The following is a 22,050-nucleotide window of genomic DNA, read 5'->3' as shown; positions in this document are numbered from 1 at the left end:
TACTTCAAACTTACTTCTCTGTCTGCTCGTATGAATGTAACACATCATAAGAAAGTGTTTCCCGCTGTTCAAATGCACTTTAGATCACATAATTTATATGTATAAATGTTTTCCATCTGAAAGGACTAAATAATAAATGAAACAAATGACCAATTATTTAAATTGTAACTGTAGTGGAATACAGTTACTAATATTTAGCATTTTAAATACGTAATCCCGTTACATGCATTCCGTTACTCCCCAAACCTGCTTATAAGTCATATTAAAGTGTCTATGAATTTCTGGCTCATCTGCTGTGCTCCATTCAGAGGTCACAAGTGTAGGCTCCACAGCTCTGGCTGGGGATGCCAAATCGTGCCTTTTGCTTGAGAGAGAATATCTCTACTCAGCTGTATTTCCCATGGAGGGCCGTCCAGTATTTCTATCACCAGGACTGATTTGGCCATTTCAGCACAATTAACAGAACTGTTTCCATGTCCACTCGTACTTTGCTGATGAAAGAATGAAGGAGGTGCACCGGGGGCCATTTGTGAGCCAAGCGGGGCTGGGAACATGGAGTACCAAAGGGGATAGTGGCCGTTCTCAGGAGGAGAGTAAGTTAACTTCCACTTTCTCAAATCCTCATCATTGTCTGAGGTCTCCATTCCCCTGTTAATGCTCCCTGGCATGACAACAGATCCGGACATGTGTTGTACACAATGAGAGGAGATTATGCCCACTACATTGGAGGGGGTGTTGTGTTATGCTCATTAATTGTGGTGATTGTAGACTGCCCTGGTGATTTATGTACACCTCTACTGTTGTGTTGTCCAAACGAATCAGAATGTGTTGACTCACAATGTCAGAATGAAAAGCTCTCAAAGCTAGAAAGACACCAACAGCTCTAGACGGTTGATGTGCCATGCCTTTTTCACACCTGGGAGGTGCCTAAAGTCGGGCTTCATTGCACACAGCGCCTCAACCTGTGTTGGATGCATCTGTGGTCACCACTTTTAATCAGAAAATTTTACACAGCATAACAACCTGTTTGTGGAAGGCCAGTGCTGTCCATGGTGCTAGAGCAGCCAGACAGCAGCGAGTCACCACGATGCGCATGCAACCATGGCTCCAGGCGAGATGTATAACGTGTCACTTGAGCCAGAACTACAGAGGTCACATTTGTAACAGACCTAACGGTATGACGATGGATGCTGCCAGCAAAAACCCAGCATTCTCTGAAATGACTTCAGTGGCAATGTTTTCCACAGTTTAAATGAGATTGACACCGAAGAATGGTCTGTACGTGCTTTTTCGTGAGGTGCACGCGCATGCTCATGAATTCAGTACAAAATCCTAAAAAGGAGATTTGCTGGATAGGGCAAGTGTGCTTTTCGCCCAGCTGACATTCAGACCCAGATTTTTCAGATGGCAAAGCAGCAAGTCTCTGTACTCGCTCAGTTATGCCTCTGATTGGGCTAGTAATAACCAATCGTCGAGGCAATTCAAAACACGCACACCGTTCATTTTCAATGTGACGAGTGCCGCATTGATACATTTTGTGAACGTGCGGGGAACCAGAGATATAGCGAAAGGAAGGACTTTGAATTTATACACAGTCCCCACGAACGCAAATCTCAAAATCCCCCTGTGACATGGTGCAATTGGTGCCTAAAAATATGCGTCCTTTTGATCTGAGTTAACATTTTGAATGAGTGTTTCATGCGCATGAGTTTCAAGGGTCTCAAGTCTAGAATGGGCCAAAGCCCGCCATAATTTTTTGGAATGAGAAAATCACAGCAGTAAATCCTGCTGTATGTCGCAGTCTGGGACAGTGTCTATCATGTTTTCCGAGACTGTGAATCTCTGGGCGCAACACCAGTGCATCCTGTGGTCGGACCACAGATTACAAAATGCTGGTGAAGCGAGGTGGCTGACATACAAACTAAATCAAATAACTGTGCTCAATAATTTTTTAACACTCAGTCTGACATGCCAGTGAGGGCTCACCACGTGTTTGCGCACCAGGACAACAGGCTTATTCGCTCACTATAGGAGATAGAGCGCTGCTCAACATAGGGATGCGGTTGAGCATAATGTATGGGGTGCATGATAAGTTTTTCCGTCTGCATGCTGAGACGGCGGTTGCTTACACCTTGGCCACAGTTTGCATGGCTTCTGCTGCACTGAGGCAGCAAGAGATGGATTCTTTGCCAGGCGCTGACCGGAATTAGAACGGGAGCGTGCCTGGAAAGGGGAAGTGCTACTTCTCTTTGGTAGTAAGTGTTTCATCACTTGAGACTGCTTTTGTGCAGTGATGAAGCACTCTGAAAAGCCTTCTACAGTGTTGCCAAAAAGACCATGGGGTGACACTGGGGTGTCAAAGAGGGTGGCTTTCTCTGTATTTTCTCTGTGAGTTAGCCAAATATGCCAATCCAGAACCACCAGGTTGCTCATTGCTTTGCCTATGGCATAAGTGGTAGCTTTCGTGGCTCGCAGCACAAAATCTGTAGTGGCGCGGTGCTCTTTGAAAAGATCTGGATCGGAGTCTTGCTCATTCACTTGTTTAAAGAGCTTAGCTTGACAATCCTGAAGCACCGACATGCTGTGGAGTGCTGAACCAGCTGGGTCCATTGCTGTATAAGCTCTTCCAGCCAATGCAGACTTCAGTTGACACGGCTTGGAGGGGTGGGCGGGGTGGGATTTCCAACCCATGGAAATGTTATGACAGAAGTGAGCTGCGACCGTCTGTTCCACTGGGGGAAGCTTTAAGTAGTCTTTTTCATCGCCGTGGTCCATTTTAGTGAGGATGGCATCACCTTCGACCTGAATGCACGAAGAGAAAGGCACACACCAGATCTTTTTGAGCTCCGCATGGACCTCAGGGAAGAAATGGTGCAGACTTCCGGACTGTGGTCTGTTTGCAAAAAACATTCATCTAGGTAAGATTTTTCTGGCTCTTCTAGAGGGGACCACTCTAGACCGAGCTCTTCAACCGACCTCACGAGGACGCGAAGAAGCTCCTTGTCTGTGGCATGTGCACATTCTTCACCCTCGCTGGGGTTCATCCTCCATGAAATCTGCGAGTGACACATCATCATCTAAATCGTCAGGGCCGCCAAACATAATGAGGCTGTGAACTCTATTAGAGGGCCAGAGCTCATCACACACATATTGCACAGATGAGGACATTAGATAGGAAGTTTGGGGGGCTCGCAGGGCTTGCGCCGGCACAAGATTCTGGCAGCTCATTCTCACTGCCCCGCTGTGCCTCCAGGTGCAGGCGCTGAGCACAGGCGATGAGTTGTCCTCGCCTTTCTAAGAAGTTCCATCCACTGTAAGTGTATATCGACAGCAAAGCAGAAAGGGTTCCAAGAAGAAGATGAAGTTTGTTGTTTTGAAGGAAGAAAATTCTGAAGAAACGGTGACGGAGCGCCTGCTTATATAGGCCAACTGCACGCCTGAAGGGGCAGGGCTAAGTGTAACTATGGTAGTAGTTGTAAAGCCATAGTAATCACAAAATTATTTTCATTACCATATAGTTTTCATTTTCATATATTATTACTATGGTTTGACTGTGAATATCTTGGTTAAAATATGGTTGTTGTAGTTCAACCATTGTAAAGATTAAGTTAAGTTTACTATGGATTTACTACAAATACCTTAATTCGACAAGGTTACTGTTGTAAAACAAATTTTTATGTATTGCAAGGGAACAAAACTATTTCAGAAAAAAAAGAAAATATTCCCTCCCTGTCTTATAAGTGAGCAGAACAATATAAGACAGTTTGAACTTGCTTTAGCCTGTTCTTTGATTATATTGCGTTTACTTGTTCATTATTTGTCAGGACATTAATTATTCTGAACCGATTAAGGAATTCCTTATATTTGTATGGAAAGTAAGTAGATTTCTGACATTATTTACTTCTATGGCTTTCTTCCATGGAACACAAAAGGCAGAATGTTATAATTCAGTTTGAGTTGAAATAAAATGAGGCTGTGAGTAATGACATTTTTTAAGAGTAGCCATATTCACATTTTACAAAATCGTGTTAGAAATAATCAAAAAACGAATAATATATATAAAAAAATACATTCATAATTTAGATCAGCCATTTGTAACATAGGAGTTCAAAGCAGTTTGTAGTATTTAACTATAATCTCTTTTCCTTTTCATTTAACACCACAAACAAAATTCTGATGACCCAGAGAATGGACTGGTGGTACGAGAGATACATTGCCCCTTATCAGACTAGAATCTTGCCATTCTGCACAGATGAATACATCCCCTGACATACCCTTTGAATGACCTGGAGCTCCAGACACTATTATACCATGATATTATGCAGATTATGTTCTACTAAATTTGTTATGAGTTCTTGATTAATACAAACACAATTCACAAGTTCACAAACCGTTACACTTTATTAGACTACACTAGACACTTTACATACACTAGTCTGTTCAGATCTGATATCTGCTATATGCAAATGCATTTATTTTTGTTCCAGATTGGGTGACTGTCCATTGCCCATATGATTGTCTATATTACTGTTATGTTACTGTTCTTTATTGTGAAGCGCCCTTGAAAACTGTAAAGGTGCTATATAAATTAAACATCATTATTATTATTAGTCTCTGACTAGCATTCTGACAAACAAGTGAATATTAATGCCTGATATTGCACTCATTACCACATACTATAGAATGCATAATTGTGAAGGAAACTGCTTATGCGACTAATGTTCCACTAGGAAGGCACTTGCATCAGACAAATTCCATTTCACATTCAGGCTACAGCTGCTTGCCCTTTCTTATATTAACATCATTTATGCTTATGAAAATACCTGAGACAACTTGAAGATTTGCTTTAAAAAACATATACTGTATATCTGTAAACCTGTCAGCTGTCTAAAGGGTAAGAATACAGAAGTTTATCTCTAGACCAGAAACAGGGTTTTATGGATGATAATTTGTGACTGACAGCTGATGTCTGAAAATGAACATGAATTATCATTCTCTAGCTTGATTGCACACTTATTGATGCTTGAGAAGACATGTAAAATGATATATGGTTTGTCCAGATTAATTAAATTGTACTAGACAGTAAAATCTACAGTACAGGAACACTGAATTAATAAAAAGAAACAAGCCCCAAATGTGTTGGCTTCCTCATTAATGTTAAATTATAAATGGTGTAACTTATTAAGAAACAATATGTATATTTTGTTTTATTGTGTTTTGTTGTCTGTATATTGTGTACAATGTGTTTATTATGTAATATGGATATTGTGTATTACATGTACATATTGTTCAGTGAGTGTTGTGTATTCTCTACACTACATGTCTAGTAAACTACATGACTGCAATGTTGACGGAACTGCACTAATAAAGTGATTTGATTTCCACAACAATTTTAATCAAGTTTAATCCATTCAACCTTAAAAATCAATTATTAAGCTGGTTTGTTAAAAGTCACATTTTGAAGCACTATTTAAAATATCTTTCAACAAAAACATTTTGATTGAATACCCATGCAATGCAATACCCTTGAAGGTCTACATCCTGTGAAATAAAGCTCCATTCTTGATTGCAATTTTCATAATCTGTTAAAATTCTCAAGAATTAATAATAATAAAAAAGTGGGAATTGTGATGGTTTGAGTGCATGCGCTAACAATGGGTTAATTAAATGTGTTTTCATGGTGATGGCACTCGTCAGTGCTGCTCCTGAAAGCTTATCGCAAAAAGTATTAGGAGAAAAAAATATACAGATACAGTATAATACAAAAGCAAATATATATATATATATATAATTAATGCTTTCAGTCGATTACACTTTTTAATCATGATTAAATTGCATATTTATTAGTTAATCAGATTTGGAAAGTGCTGAAATATGACACTATATACTTCTTTTCCTGTCTAAATTTTATATTCTACAAAATAATAAAATTTATTTTGTATATTAGTAAAGAAAACAAAACAATATGTAACAATATAATGCTTTATTAACATTTTCCAAACTAAGCCTTCCACAGTATAAAGATAGAAATGCACTAAAATAGCACCAATTAGACCCACATAGGTTGGATTTTCATTGCAATGGACTATATGCTTTAAATCTCCTAAACCCTCATCCAAAATATTAATCTGCCAGTAGACTGTGGCTATCAGCTTTGCTACAGCAATCGTGCAGCTGCATTCATGATTTGCATCACGGCATTAGCACCAGTGTCAAGCGCCGCTTTGAACTCCACATGAAACGTGACTGCAGACAGAAACATCTCATTCTGCATTTTGGTAATAGTTAAGACTTCACGTGGTCTTTATAATGTTTGTTCTTGCTCTCTGTGGAGCGTGTAGTGAGTTGTGCGTGGATGCCACCGAGAATAGTGTGAAGCCTATTAGCGTGAATTACTTTAAACAACCCAAGATGTCTTAAATTTCATAGCAACATGATTTTGATGATCAAATTAAACACCATTCCAGCATCTAAAACCTAAATGATGTAAGAAACTTGCCAATTGAGAGCAAAAGAGAGCAGCAGTACAAATGTGTCATTTATGTAAAATATTCAATGACAATGGCCGTGTACAGCTGCCAAATACAGCTATCAAAGAATATCAGACATTGCAGCAAAGTAACTTCCGGTTCTAGAGCATCTTTCTAAAGAGTGCAGATCAGGCATCTTACCTTCCAGCAGGTCTCGTGCCAGACCAGGTTCGGCCCCCGTGGAACGAACAAAGTCTGACAGGACCGCGTCCATGTCCAGAGTCATCGAATCATGTGGCTGTGCTGCCTACCCAGCAGCTTCACACTGTCATCTACATGAATATAAAATAAATTCAGATAAATCAATGCTAAGAATATATTATATTCATATTCCTAATATAAAACACATTAAAGGGAGTTAAAGTTAAAGGGAGAAAGACAGAGAGAGCACAACATTAGGAAATTGCTTCTTAAATCCCCATAATAAGTTTATGCTTAAAATGTTAAAGTCCCTGAATACAGAAGTCAGGCATGTAACAACAAAGACATACAGTATGTCTCATGTGTGCTCAAATCACTGCTTCTGCAAGCTCCAAAGTAGCCAAAACTCTACATCAGCTTTTACCTTAGCATTTTTTCTTTAAATTGAGCAATTATTTATTGTCTGTGAGCTTGCTTGCTGAAACAATCCAGTGTCATATCTTAGTCCACTGTACAGTATGTGTGTATGGTGAGTTTTTAAATATAGGAGTGAAAATTGCAGGCGGCAGCCAAAAAATGCTGTTGAAGGGGTTATAAACTAATTTTGATGAAAAGATTAATCAGAGATGAATGTAGCCTGAGGAATGAATGATGTGCCCGAGAGGAATGCCTGGAGGCTGATCTCAGAACAGCTGACTGTGTGAAACCTGAATATGATTAATCCACTGTAAGGATATGAATACTAACATAATCTCAAACTCCCAAAGATAACAGATAGTGGAGTTACACCAAAGCTTTGCTGTAGGACACAGAAAGATGACATGTCATACATTTTGACATCAAAGGCCTCACCTCAAAACTCTATGGTATTTTTGTCAAAAATGTATCTGTCACATAGTAGACGGTAGCAAAAGTAGGCAGATGCCAACATGGATAGGTTGTGTAACATGCCCAGATTACACTGAAAACATGAGGATAATGGTTTAGTGCCAGTGACAATTTGTTTTGTATAGCAAATAATTGGCTTAATTAATGTAATGAATAATAAAAATATATGTCAATGTTTTACATTTTTGTTTGCTTTAGTACGATTTTGGTACTGTGTGTTGGCACTTGTTGTCTGAAGTAAAATCTGTGTCCTGAATCCAAACCAGTTGAGAACCTATATTTCTATATTTCATTCACAACTATTTTAAATAATTTAGCTAATTATAAATAGTATGCAGTAACATTTTCAATGGAAAGGAGGCGGCGAGAACCGGCTTGACAATGTAAATAATAGTTTAATTATAAACTTAAAAAACAACATAAACACACACATGACGGACAAGTCCGTAAACGATCTCTCTCTCGTCGCACCACCGTCTGCCATCAGCCTTTATCCCTCTCCGAGGCTTAATTAGCCTGATAAGGGACCGGGTGTGTATGATCACGACCCGGCCCCGCCCTCCGCCCTGCTGTGTATCTATCGCACTATGGAACAGGTAGAAAAGAAAAGGCTTGAAAAGATATTGTGGGCACTTTACTCTCCAGAGTCCGATACCTCAGCTTGAGTTTGTTGATTGTTAAATGAGTGGGGTGTGTGACATTGGCGTACTAAGGTGTGTTTTAGGGCAATGCTGGGGGGCTATTGGACTGATGGTGGGAATGCAGATCAATTTTGTTCTCGCAAATCAAGGTCTAACGCTATTGGCCCCTGTTGAGCAGTTGATAGCCCTGGCTGTCATTGGCCCGATGGCTCACATTGCCCCCCTAGATTTTCCCTGTGCACCCCCAGTTTCGGTTGGATGATGAAAAGATCATAACATTTTGATGAACAAACTACATAGGCACATTATATGTTAACTTCCCAAATAAATATATTTGTGCTTTACTCAGGCATTAAATTGGGGTGGGTCAACAACCTGTTGCTTCTTTAGTAAAACCAATGGCATGAGTGTGCATGCGTGTTTCTTTATGGGTATGTACACCCTGTCACATGGCCACTGAGTGAGTCAGAATGATGGACAGTGGACAGGCTGGTGTGATGTTCTCTCTGCCTTATTGCAACATTCTAACCCCATTCCCTTTCCAGTAGAAGATGCTGCTTTCCAGCACTCTAATGACAGTATTTCCACTGCATGTGGCATTCTGAGCCATGTTGGCTGTGACATTCTGCTCAAAGCCTTTTTTGTCATTGCCTTATGAAATGTGCCATTGTTTGATGCTGATGAGATCAGGCACTCCAAACCAAGTTATGCTGGGCAGAGGGGGCAACACCTACGGGTTAGCTGCAATAATAGAGCACTGTTTATCCGCATGTGTGCGGCGTGTGGTGTGTGAGTTGGTCAGGCAGCCGGCCAGTAGCTTCCACAACTCGCATGGAGTGTGCCCACAGTAGAGAAAATAATTAGTTTTATGGCTTTAAGTCCATGTGTGTTAGCTTTGAAGTCATCTATATGCTAGTGTTCTACTAAACATTGACAAAAATCACTTTCTTTTTCCATTTTCTCTTTAAGCAAAACAGACCCAAAATATTTTGTCCAATCAGATGCGCTCTAGAATGAGAATGACCATCCTACAATACCAGTCTTTGACATTCATTTGACCATAGCTAAACAAACATACCACAGTGCTAACGCTGCAAATGCTAATCCATATTTAACAATACACAATAATCCACTGCACTTCAAGTAAAATGACAAAACTTGTAGTAATTACATCTGAAACAGCCATAAGTGAAGCCTGATTAACCCTGCAGGATTTAACAACAGATTATATAAATTACTCTCTGAGACAGAGTAGAAACTGAATGGCTTCTTCCAGTGGGTGGTTTCTTTTTTGTGGTTTTTAATTGGTCATATTTGAAATGCTAGATGTTTTTAGGTTTGATAAGAATGACATAATCTCAAAAAGACACCGTTGACCTTCAGTTGGTCAGCGTGGTTAACTGATAATGTGTGAGATTACAAATATCTAACATTTTGAATGTTTTATATCACAGTGTGTTTAACTTATGTGACAAATTGTATTTCTCATAATCTTTTTCTTATTAATCAGGATTTTATTGGATCACTTAATGATATTATTGGTAGTGTCAGCTGAGACAAGAGAAACTATTTAGGAGTGGTGTGCTATTATTTTTTTGAATATCCATCTGTACATGTTTATGTGTGTTTTGGCACCAAGTCATTATAACAAGATGAGATCATGTTTTTCTTTTCATATCCCTTGCATTATTTATCAGAAAACCCTGCACTTTAGTGGCAGTTTAGCTGACCCAGTTACATGTCTGGTATGAGCAGGGCTGCGTTGGGCCTTACTGTAAGCAAAAAGTTCAGCAAAGCACTCTGACTATTAACACAAAATCCCCAGCCATTCCATATTTAAACCATTAGTACTTGGTATAAGAGTTTATGAAGCACCTCATCCAAATTTAAATTGCAGATCCACTAACTGGCCGATTCTGTAAAATATATCATAATCTTCATCCACTAAAACATAAATATGTCAAAAGTCAAACCCTTAGATTGTGCAATCTCAGCCAATTTTTCCAACTAACATTTATAGGAGTTTACCCAATGGTAGACAAGTAACTCAACTACTACAGACCACAGCTGTGGTAATTCTCAAGCTTTTCCATTTAAAAAAATAAATGCTTACTGCTAGCTATCAAAACGTGGATACATTTTGAAATGGTCTGTTCCCATTTGAGCTCAGATGACAAAAATAGACTTATACATCTTCAGATAGCATCCTAAATTTCAGTTTGCAGATCCCTACAGAATGAATGCAAGCTGCCAGTAGACAGAATTAGACAAATACATTTTTTTACAGTATTACAGTTAGAAACTAATCGTGGTGGTTGCCTGACAGCGTAATGGTCTGTTAATAAAACTCATACACCGATCCGCCACATCATGAAAACCACCTTCCTTATATTGTGTCGGTCCCCTCGTCCTGCCAAAAGCGCCAACCTACATCTTAGAGTAACATTCTGATATGCTATTCTTCTCACCACAGTTGCACAGAGCGGTTATCTGAGTTATCGTAGACTTTGTCAGTTCGAACCAGTCTGGCAATTCTCTCTCATCAACAAGGCATTTCTGTCAACAAAACTGCTACTCATTGGATGTTTTTTGTTTTTGGCACCATTCGGAGTAAATTCTAGAGACTGTTGTGCGTGAGAATTCCAGGAGATCAGCTGTTATAGAAATACTCAAACCAGCACCTTCTGGCACCAACAATCATGACATAGTCCAAATCACTGAGATCCAATTTTTTACCCATTCTAATGGTTGATGTGGTCGGGTGGAGGGCGGGGCCGGGTGGTGATTCACACCCGGTCCCTTATCAGGCTAATCAAGCCTCCGAGAGGGATAAAGGCCGACTGCGGAAAATGGTGCAGGAGAGAGATATCGTTTACGGGCATGTCCGTCATGTGTGTGTTTGTGTCTTTTGTTTAAGTTTTTCATAAAAATATTATTTATATTCTAAATCCCTTTACACCAACATAGTTCAACAATTTGGGGTTTCCCGAAACCGTAGTTCCAACAAACATTTGCAAACAGCATCGCAAAGTAGTGTGGTTGGAACTACAGCTCTCCACATGTGGTTAGAATCATAGGTTCCTGTTAGTTTGCTGTGTGGACAGCATTTGACTTCGCCAAGACTTCTATGTTGTGCATTCCATATACTGTATTTCTTTAATTCTGTCAAGACTTTGACCACGTTTACATGCACTTAAGAAAACTGTTTATTCCTGGGGTTTTAAGAAAGCAATGTTCTGAAACGTCACATTAAATGTGAATGCAGCCATTTAAGGGATTAAAGGCTGATAAGAAAAAAGTGCTTTAACACACGCGGCTTCTGTCGGAGAACACAGCCTATAACTTCTGTCGAGAACACTCTTATCGGTTTTTGAAGAGTCGCATGTGCATATGTCCTTGAATGTGTCGGGGGAACCCCAAAGTCTGATGTAAATTGAAACACCACTATTTCAGTGCAAACAGCTCAATAAATGACAGAAAAGAACAATTCAACTGGCACCGTCAGGAAGACATTCTTACTTTCTGTGTTCTCAATGGGAGTTGAGCAACCACCTCACCACCATGGTTATGTCTGAGGTAACACACTGACTAAAACACAATCCTCTGCTCTAGTCCATGACTGACAGATGAGGAAGACTCAGGGTAAAATCCAGGCCTGCAGAGAGAGAGAGAGAGAGAGAGAGAGAGAGAGAGAGATAGAGAGGGGAACGATTAGTGACCAAATCGCTTATAAACGCTTATGCCCTAAGAATCTGATTAATGTTTTATAACTATGGTGTGGCTATCTACATTATGCAACCATGACCCGATAATCCACTAACCCTCTTAAAAATATACATTGCTGATGTTTGTTTAAATATTTCTATATAAACACAGCACATGAAGAATGGAAAATCAGTAATCAGTGTAATTGACCATTTGCTAAGACCTACCTTTAAAAATTTTACTGACCAATGCAACCTTAGCAACTGTTACCATCTGCTTTATTATAACAGCTTTTTATATATTTACAAAAATATGGTAAACGTTGCCAGGGCACTTATAATGGTGACACAAGGTACCTAAAAACAGTGTAGGGTAGTAGTGGATTACATGTAATCTGTATTACATAAAAAGATTACAAATAGGCACATGTAATTGGATTAGATTACATTTTATAATGATCAAAATCAGATCAATATAATTTTTTGGGGATTTCATGATTATGATACATTTCATTATTTGATTACATGACATACATTACATACAAGTCTAATGGTGCATTCTCATAATGTCGGAATTACCGTAATTACGAGATTCCGACTTGTAAAAAGTGTTCACGTCTTTGTAGAGCTCATAATAACAAGTTGTAAACTCTGAATTCTATGAAAGCTCCAACTTAACAGTCGTGACTTCATGCAAGCCCGTAGGCAGGGGGGGTTCGGGTGGTTTTTTCATGTGATTATTGTCATCATTGTTTTAATCAATGCTTGTGAGAAATATTCTGGATTGCTGTTTCAAATTAATATGATTTAAAATTGTAGCTGGACATGTGTGTGTGTGCCGCGCGTGCAGTTCAGAGAGAGTTCTCGCAATACACTTTTCAAAGCAACGGTGAAGAAGCATCGCCTCTGAATGATGGGGGGAGGGGTTATATATATATATATTTTTTTAATTAAAAGGATTTCTATATGTTAAACACTCGATAGTCTCCAATATAATAGCCATATAAACGTAGCGTAATTAATAATAAAACATAGTTGGATATTCAGTGATATTGGCTGTGCAATATCAACTTTTGTGATTGGCCAATACCGGCAGACTGGAGCCAATGGAAATGCTTCTTCGGTGCGCATCTTATTCCTCTGAGAACTTCAAAGCAGACCGCTTGAGGTAAATTATCTGGAATGATTTAATTGATTTACGATGCCTAGTATGTGAGAGTGTTATGTCTTAATGTGAGTTAGTCTGAGTGTTTTTTATGCGTGTCATGTTATCCTTTATTTATTAACTGTTATTAGTTTATTTTGCACCGATTCACTGATAGTGTGAGGATGTATGAGGTCACGAGTATGTACTAGTTGAGTGAAGTTGGATGTACATACATCTAATGAATGAGTGTTTAGTCATTGACAAAGCTTCAAAAAAGGTGTTTTGACTGTTTTTATATCAGGCTGTACAACCAAATAGTGAGTATTGGGCGAAAAGAGCAGGAGAGACGGAAGAGAAAGCAGGCAGCAGCGTCACTGTCGCAGAATATTGAACAAATGTTCAAAAAAACTGGCAAACAGGGTAAGGTTGTTATACATAAGCTTGGGAGGGTTACTTTAAAAATGTATTCCGTTACAGTTACAAATTACTTCATAAAAAAAGTATTCAGTAACGTAATCCAAGTACCACAATATGAACTGATTACTTTTGGATTACTTCAAGGACAGATATTATTTAAAAAAAAAAAAAACTTTTATTTATTAAGAATTTCACAGCCCTGAATAAATATTTATGTAAAGGAATATACAGTATCCTGTAGTATATTTGAACCTAATAATTAAATACAAAAGGAGGAGAAAAACTGCAAAAAGGTCCACTTTTTGAAAAAAAGAATCCCCCTTTCAATAGGCTGGCTACGGACCTGCTTCATGTGAAAAGAACCAACATTGCAGCGGCCTCAACATTTCAAGGTAGTGAACACATTTCTGTATAATATGCTATTTTATTAGGCCATTGATGCCTGGAGCATTTCTTTTTGTTCTTACACATTTAGCAAAAACAGATAGAGGTGAACTAATGAAGTGATCAATATTTTACTGTTATCAACAACAAAGCCATTTTAGCATTAAAAGTGTTTCCATAGAAATGGCTCCGAGTAGAACCTCTGAGTTGCCATCTTGTAGTTACATTAATTCCGACATGACGTGAACGCACCATAATCCCTATTTCTAATTTCCTATGTAACAATCCTTTTAAATTTAAAATACAAGCATGTTCGTATCGTCTTCTATATGATCATAATCAGATTACTGTTACTTTCTTATTGATTACATGATTACATTCCATTACTTGATTAAATTACAAACATTACATACAAGTCTAATCCCTATATCCATAAAAATACAAGGATGTTCTTATTGTCTTCTATTATGGATAATATAGCATTATTTTTTTATGACTCTTAAGCACTTTACAAATAGCAAGTTTCTGTTTGATTTTATGTTTACTAATGTTTAATGAAAAGAGAGTAAATTGGTACTTAAAACATTTAAAATGAATTATTAGATTTTCATCAGAATATGCAATGAGCAGTATTGGGTGTAATCCAGTTACAAAGTAATTAGTTACTGTAATATAGTTTACAGTTACAGACTGTCAATTAGTTTATTATATAAGTACATTATAGGGTTATGCTTACTATTAATCTATTATTTATATAGAATAGATGAATTATGGCCCCATAACGAGTTTAAAGGAGAAATGCGAGGTGTTGTGTGTAATAATGAACGAAAAAAAGACATTATTTTTAATTTAAGCGGAAATGTGTTTTTGAATTTTTTTCAATTAAGTAATTATTACAGTAATATGATTACAATTTTAAATAAATAATTAGTCATTTGTAGTGGTATTTTTAAGTAATTTATCCAACACTGGCAATGAGTAATTAAAAAAGAATCCAAAATTAACCAGATTAGATTTCATTTTTATTACAATTCAAGTCATGTAATTTTAATTAGTACCAGATTACATTTCACAAGTAATCTACCCAGCACTGCCTAGAAAAATATGCAGTATTTTTTTTTCCGCATTTTCAAATCTTAAAATATATCAGGAGATGTGAATTTTATGGATTAAGTCAGCCCTCATTTCTAAATAAACATGTAAGACATCAGTAGGCACACCTACATTTGCTTAAAGGTTACCAAATTAACGTTAATTGATTTATGTATTGATTCAGGTCCCAGTAGTTCACAGTGCCATAGTGAATGTGTTGCAGAAACTTTAGGAACAGATCTGTTCACACGAATGCTATCAGTTGTAATCACTATCAAATGTTTTTTTTCCAAAAATGTGATAAGCATTGATTCCAATAAAAAGACAATTTTTAATCATGTTATTGCATAATTTGCTAATTTCTTTAAAGAAAAATGGCAGATAAGAATGCTTTGCAATGTGACACTTCATTCTAGCCCACATACAGTAAGAATAACATCTGTTTATTTTATGAGCACATTTCGTGCAAATTCGTGCTGTTCGCATCAAATTGCCATTCATTCCTATGGTATGATTTGTAAAGCTTGTATACGTGAGCAACAGTAACCAAGTGGGACGGAGCGTGGTTTCGCCCTAAAACAGCAGTAGTTATAGCTAATGAAAAGCAAAAAAAAATAAAAAAAAACATTTTACAGTGTTTATGTTTACATTTGAGAGAACTATTGGCTTTTTATGGTCACTAACTTCCCTAAACAGTGACTGGAAGCCCATGAATAAGCCCGTATTTAGGCTTAAGAGGTGAGATAGACAGGAATGCAGTTAGACACATAGACACAGATGTATAAACATATGCGATCAGGACCTGACAATTAATGCCGTCAACAGACACTTTGACAGCCTGCAAAATATCTAATTTCATACACTTTCAAACATCTTCCACTCTAATGCAGATTTGATCAATGGAGCACTTCAGATGATAGATCAGAGTTAGAGATGGAGAAATGAGATATGAGTGAGAAAGGGGAGTAAAGACAGAAACTTGAGCACAGTAGTCACTGATGTAATGTATTACAGTACGTGTGATGTAAACATGTACGAGTACTCATTTCTCATGAAAGAGGAACAGCTGTGTCCTTTATGAAAGATGACTTGGCCTGTCAACCATTCGATGATAGATATGAGTCAAAATGAATTTGCAAAGGCATCTTTGTGATGGTGGAGTAAGTGTAGCGTACTATACTAGCTATAGGCTACTTCTGGGGACAAAATTGCTAAAGGAAAAATCTGCTAAACGAAACCGCTTAGTAAAGGGCCAAGACAAAAAAAATCTTATACATTGGAATTTATGGACCTATGAACCACTCTTTTTTAAAGCAAGTTTTACAAAAGTCAAAATTTTGTAATTTTGTATTTTTTTCCAAATTTGAAAATGTAAAGCAAGGAACTGTTTATGTATACCATGTACTGTATCAGAGATTATTTAGCAGTCAATGGCTGTAGAAAGGATATCCTGCCTTAAAGGTCAAATAGCCTATAACCTTTTAGATACAGACATCTTCTGTCAATCAGCTTGAAAATGCACATCACTATGCTGACTTGCTAGATCGACTGTATATAACATATCACATCCGCCCACCAGTACATTGATACATGGATGACAATCGCAGACATTATGTTGTTTACACACCACACTAATTTCAAGAGTCTGCAGCCTTCTATTACCGTATTTATGAGCTCACATTACCAACCTAGAAACATTCACAGAGAAAGTGAGAGAGAAAGAGAGAGACCCACGCTCTCGCACCTACAATCTCACTTTCCACCTGGCTACAAACACTCACCTCTGTCACACTGCTCACAGTCAACAGAGAAGTCGTTGTCACCATCAACACACTTATTCATCAAATTTCCCTGTTCACCTGCTGATGATCAATGTTTCCACAGCTAAATTTAACAAAGTAACCTTTATAATTGTGCTCAGATACTTCAAGGTTTATTTTAAGAGAGTCAGACATCTGACAGCGGCAGTAAAATGTGCATTCACACCTGACTGATATACAAAGCAATGTGAGAATTATGGGAAGCAATTACAATTTCTTCACAATTTGTAGTAAGTATGTGTGTGCGTGAGTGTGTGTGTGTGTGTGTGCGTGCAAGCTATTTTGAAATAAGTAATGTGTTTGTTTGGGTGGTTTACAAGGAAATTTTTAGGTTACAAACTGGTAATTACAAGGGTATTATGCTATAAATGTGGTTTATGAGGACATTTCTAGTGTCCCCATTATTCAAATCACTTAAAAAACATGAAAATGTAAAAATGCAGAAAGTTTTTTGAGGGTTAGGTTTAGGGTTAGGGGATAGAATCTATAGTCAGTACACTATAAAAATCATTATGTTTATGGAGAGTCCTCATAAGGATAGCCGCACCAACGTTTGTGTGTGTGTGTGTGTGTGTAAGCTATTTTGAAATAAGTAAAACACTAAAAAGAGATCAAATACGAATCTCTAACAACGTTAGTGTGGTTGGTGTTTTGGGTGGTTGCCAGGGTGTTGAAATGCAGTTTCTAGGGTGTTCTGGGTGGTTATCAGGACATTGCTATGTGGTTGTTAGGGTGTTTTGGTTGGTTGCTAGGGTGTTGCCATGCAGTTTCTATGGTGTTCTGGGTAGCTGCCAGGGCATTGCAATGTGGTTTCTAGGGTTTTTTGGTGGTTGATAGGGCATTGTTAAGTGGTTACTAGAGTATTCTGGGTGGTTTCTAGGTGATTGATGTTTTCCCAAGTCGCTATGTGGTTGCTAGGGTGTTTTAATTAGTTGACAGGGTGTTGTGATGCAGTTTCTATGGTGTTATTTGTGGTTGCCAAAGGTGTTTCCATGTTGTTTCTAGGGTGTTTTGAGTGGTTGCCAGGGCATTGCTTTGTGGTTCCTAGAATGTTTTTAGTAGTTGCTAGGGCATTGCTACATGGTTACTAGTGTGTTCTGGGTGGTTTCTAGGTGGTTGATCCTTGCCCAAGTCTCCATGTAGTTGTTAGGGTGTTTTATTTGGTTGCCAGCATGTTGTGATGCAGAATCTAGGGTGTTATGTGTGGTTGCCAGGGCTTTGCTATGTGGCTGATAGGATGTTTTAGTTTGTTGCCAGGGTGTTGCGATGCAGTTTCTAGGGTGTTGTAGATAGTTGCCAGGGTGTTGGCATGTGGTTCCTAGGGTATTTTTGGTGGTTGCTAGGACATTGCTAAGTGGTTCCTAAGATGTTCAAGATGGTCCCTAGGTGGTTGATACCAGCCCAAGTCAAGTCCACCACAAGTCTCTATTATACTTTAGTTTATAGATATGGCTTGGATCCTCCTTCAATGTAAGGCAATGTGATTTTCTATGCCTGTTTCAACATGCACCACAATTCTGATCCCAAAAGTGATAGCAAATCTCTCCTCAACAATTCACAAGATTCTAGGTATCATTCATGTCCATAGCACCTAAGTATGCCTTAGCAATCACAAATAAAAAGACAGACTCCACTAAAGCATCCAAGTTACAGACCTTTTCCCTGTGTTTGCAGTGAGACAATATTAATTTGCCCTCTGCAGAGATATGCACATGCAACCGACACTGCTATATAAAATGTGATGAACACACACTTTTTGATAACACAATTTAATCCATAATTTATCTATGAAACTTAGACAAAGACTAGGTAAAGAGGATTGCAGACACTCTTTGACATGAGTAGCATCGATTATGCCTGCCAATAGGGACACAACCAGATCACGCATCTCCGCAAACATCTGTGTATGTGTGTGTTTGTTACATTATTTAAGCTTTCCAAACAACTCCTTCCACAGGTGTCCTTAAGGCACAGTACATATGCAAAGCAAACACACACAGGGGCTATTTGCACTAAGTCACTTTATGTGTTTTGATAGATCGGATTGCTATCCCATTGCCTCATAAAGTCCTGTATGCTGTTGTAGTTACATTTGGGATGATTTAAGTTCATGTATGTGACCTGAACAAACAGATACACTTAAACTTGGCTGAATCATGTCTTTTATGCTATCTGATTAGTCAAAATGCATGACGTGACTAAGTGTAAACACCCCCACAAACACAAACACCTGGATGCGATCCCACACTTTCAGCCTACAACATGCAGCAGTTTTGTGTGATTACCTCATAGACCTGCAAATACGAAGCACAGCTGCAGGTCTAGCAGCCCCAAGGAATTCTAGGATACATGCCCAATGATGAAAATAAGACACAGGACAAGTTGTGCAGTGCTCATTCATCCATGTGTGCTTTAACAAGCTGCCATCGATATGAGTCCCTCTGTGTCTCACATACTAACTGCAAACAAGGAGGTATTCAAACACTTTCCAGACTCATTTGTAGTTTAATCTGAGCTATTTATCATTAAATGAAAAGTCCATATGAGTAAATATGTCACTAAATGAGTAGTTTAAGAATTATGTAATAATACACTGATTAGCCAAAACATTATAACCACTAACAGGTGAAGTGAATAATGTTGACCATCTCCTAACAAGGCCACATGTCAAGGTCTGTTATATTAATAATCAGTTATCGTTTTGAATGCAGGAGAAATGGGCAGGAGTAAAGACCTGAGCGACTTGTTTACCTGGGGAAGTGATGGTACAAGGATGCACTGTGGGAAGACCACAAGCTGGTGGAGGGAGTGTGATGCTCTGGGCAGTGTTCTGCTGGGAAACACTGGGTCCGGCCATTCATGTGAATGTCAATTTGACACATGCTACCAACCTAAACATCGTTGCAAACCAGGTACACCCCTTCATGGCAATGGTATTCCCTAATGGCAGTGACCTCTTTCAGCAGGATAATGCGTCCTGCCACACTGAATACATTATTCGGGAATGGTTTGAGGAACATGATGAAGAGTTCAAGGTGTTGCCCTGGCCTCCAAATTCCCCAGATCTCAATCTGATTGAGCATCCGTGGGATGTGCTGGGCCAACAAGTCCGATGCACGCTCCACCTCGCAACTTACAGGAATTGAAGCATCTGCTGCTAATGTCTTGGTGCCACACACCACAGGACACCTTCAAAGGTTTTGTAGGGTCCATGCCTCGGCGGGTCGGTGCCTTTTTGGCAGAATGTGAAGGACCAACAGCAGATTAGGCAGGTGATCATCATTTTTTGGCTCATTAGTGTACATACAGTCACCCCAAATGTATTTGGACAGTTAAACCATTATCCAAACAATTCCTGATGGATAAAATCACACTCTAAATGCTTGTGTTTCACATTACAAAAGTAAAATGGGTTGTGAATGGTATTTCAACATGAACATGACTCTAAGGGAACACTTCAACCACAACAACAAACTCTTCAACAAGCATTACGTATGTGGAGGAATATAAAACGAATTTCTCCAAAACACATTTTTGCAAATTATTTCTAGACCAAAAAACTATTTTAAAGCACCCCGATATTATTATGTGCCTTGTACATTATTGAACACACATTAAACACAGCTTTTCTCCATTAAACACACACATTTTCATCATAAATCACTTATGCAGTTACAGCATAACAAGAAGATTATGAAGATAAATCATATCAATGGAGTGTAATTATTAGGCACTGTAAATGGCTCCAGTGTGGGCTCATTTGGCTCAGTCTCTGATTTAGTGTGTTTTTGTGTAGTGCAGACACTCTGTAGTAAGTTTACTATGTGTAGTGCATACGTTCAGAGGCTCTCTCCCTAAAAAGATCTTTCCTCTGTGTTGCGGCCTAATGCCACAAGAAGAAGGTAGAGAGAGAGAGAAAGTTAGAAAAAGAAAGTCAAAAACCACAGCTCCCTGTTTACTGTTCGGTAACAGAGAGTAACCAGTCCAGAGGTCATGAAAGACAAAAACAAGGCATTATAACACCCTGCAAAACATACTTATTAGTAGTAGTGCATTCTAGACAAACGTGCTAGATTATTTTAACCTAGAGGATGATTAAATAGGCAAAAAATATTAAGGAGTGACTCCATTTCTATAGCCCAGAATATCATAGAGACATTGGGGTGGGCTTGATTTAAGTCAGTTATCTCCTAGCAACCACCCACAACACAACAGCAACCACATAACAATGCCCTAACAGCCAATCATAACATTTTAGCAACTGCACTGATACACCCTGACAATCCCCCACCACTGACATTTCATATTTATTAAGATATTCACCCACTTATTAATATTCATGAGACAGGAGGTGTGGCCTACTTATGAGCACAGTTAAAAATTATCCATTAAAATCACAGTGAAATCGACGGGTGAAGTTTTATTGCTGTGTTGATGTATTTCGTATTATAAACAGGAAGTTTGGCTGGGACATATTGTAAGGCTTGTCAGTCTTTTTTAATTATGTCATAGCTATGAACCATGACTGGCTACTTGTTGCAGTTGGTATTAAGTGAGGAACATTTTAATTATAGAGGCCATTTAATTGGACAAAATTCTGTGTAGTGCAAGATGAGTCATCAATATATTTGGGCTGTTTTACTGGAAGAGAAATATTGCAAATTTGAAATGTGTTAAAAGTGCATTTGGGCAACATTTAGTGATACACTAGCATATAGATGACCTAGTGCTGGGCGATGTGAACAAAAACAAAAAAACAAAACAAAAAAATCACAATATATTTGTTTCATATCATTCAATATTGATATTTTTCACAATATATATTTAATACCATTAATGGGGGAGGCAATGCATTCCAAATGTTTGGTAGACCTCAAGAAGGAATTAAACATAACTTGTTTATTTACAAGTAAACTCCAGAGGTTAAGCTAACTTTAAATAATACTCAGTTAAGAATTGAAATCTACATAAGGTGTGTTTCACCAATTTCATCATCTTCAGCTGATGTTTGACTCCACTGAAAGACTTTCTTGTGACACTCCACACTCCAGTTCCAAGTGGCAGTAAGACACCATAAGCTGTATTGCCAATGCCAATAAACATCACAAGAAGAAGAAACACTTTCTTGCCTGTGACATGCTATGGATCATGAAAAAACGTTTAACTAAATAGTACATAAATAAAAAGAAATGGTGTTAATGTCAGAATCGTTGCTGTGTTCAGTCGATAGCTGTATTGCATTATCACTGCGGTCTTGTTCGGTATACACCGATGTAAAATTAGCGG

General features: G+C 38.2%; 1 protein-coding gene across 1 annotated transcript in view; it reads right to left on the bottom strand.

Annotated features, from left to right (window-relative positions):
* Positions 1–22,050, bottom strand: part of otud7a (OTU deubiquitinase 7A) — a 99,397-nt gene that overhangs the window by 52,145 nt on the left and 25,202 nt on the right. The window contains exons 2-3 of the mRNA XM_052119371.1: positions 11,720–11,855; positions 6,672–6,802 (exon numbers count right to left, since the gene is read on the bottom strand). Of these exons, the coding sequence (XP_051975331.1) occupies positions 6,672–6,756 (85 nt within the window). The 5' untranslated portion in view covers positions 6,757–6,802; positions 11,720–11,855. The remainder of the gene's footprint in view (positions 1–6,671; positions 6,803–11,719; positions 11,856–22,050) is intronic.

This window comes from Xyrauchen texanus, chromosome 46 (genome assembly GCF_025860055.1).
Source record: "Xyrauchen texanus isolate HMW12.3.18 chromosome 46, RBS_HiC_50CHRs, whole genome shotgun sequence".
Lineage (NCBI taxonomy): Eukaryota > Metazoa > Chordata > Actinopteri > Cypriniformes > Catostomidae > Xyrauchen > Xyrauchen texanus.
Note: the sequence above shows the minus strand (reverse complement) of the source record. Positions and strands in the feature narration are given on the sequence as shown.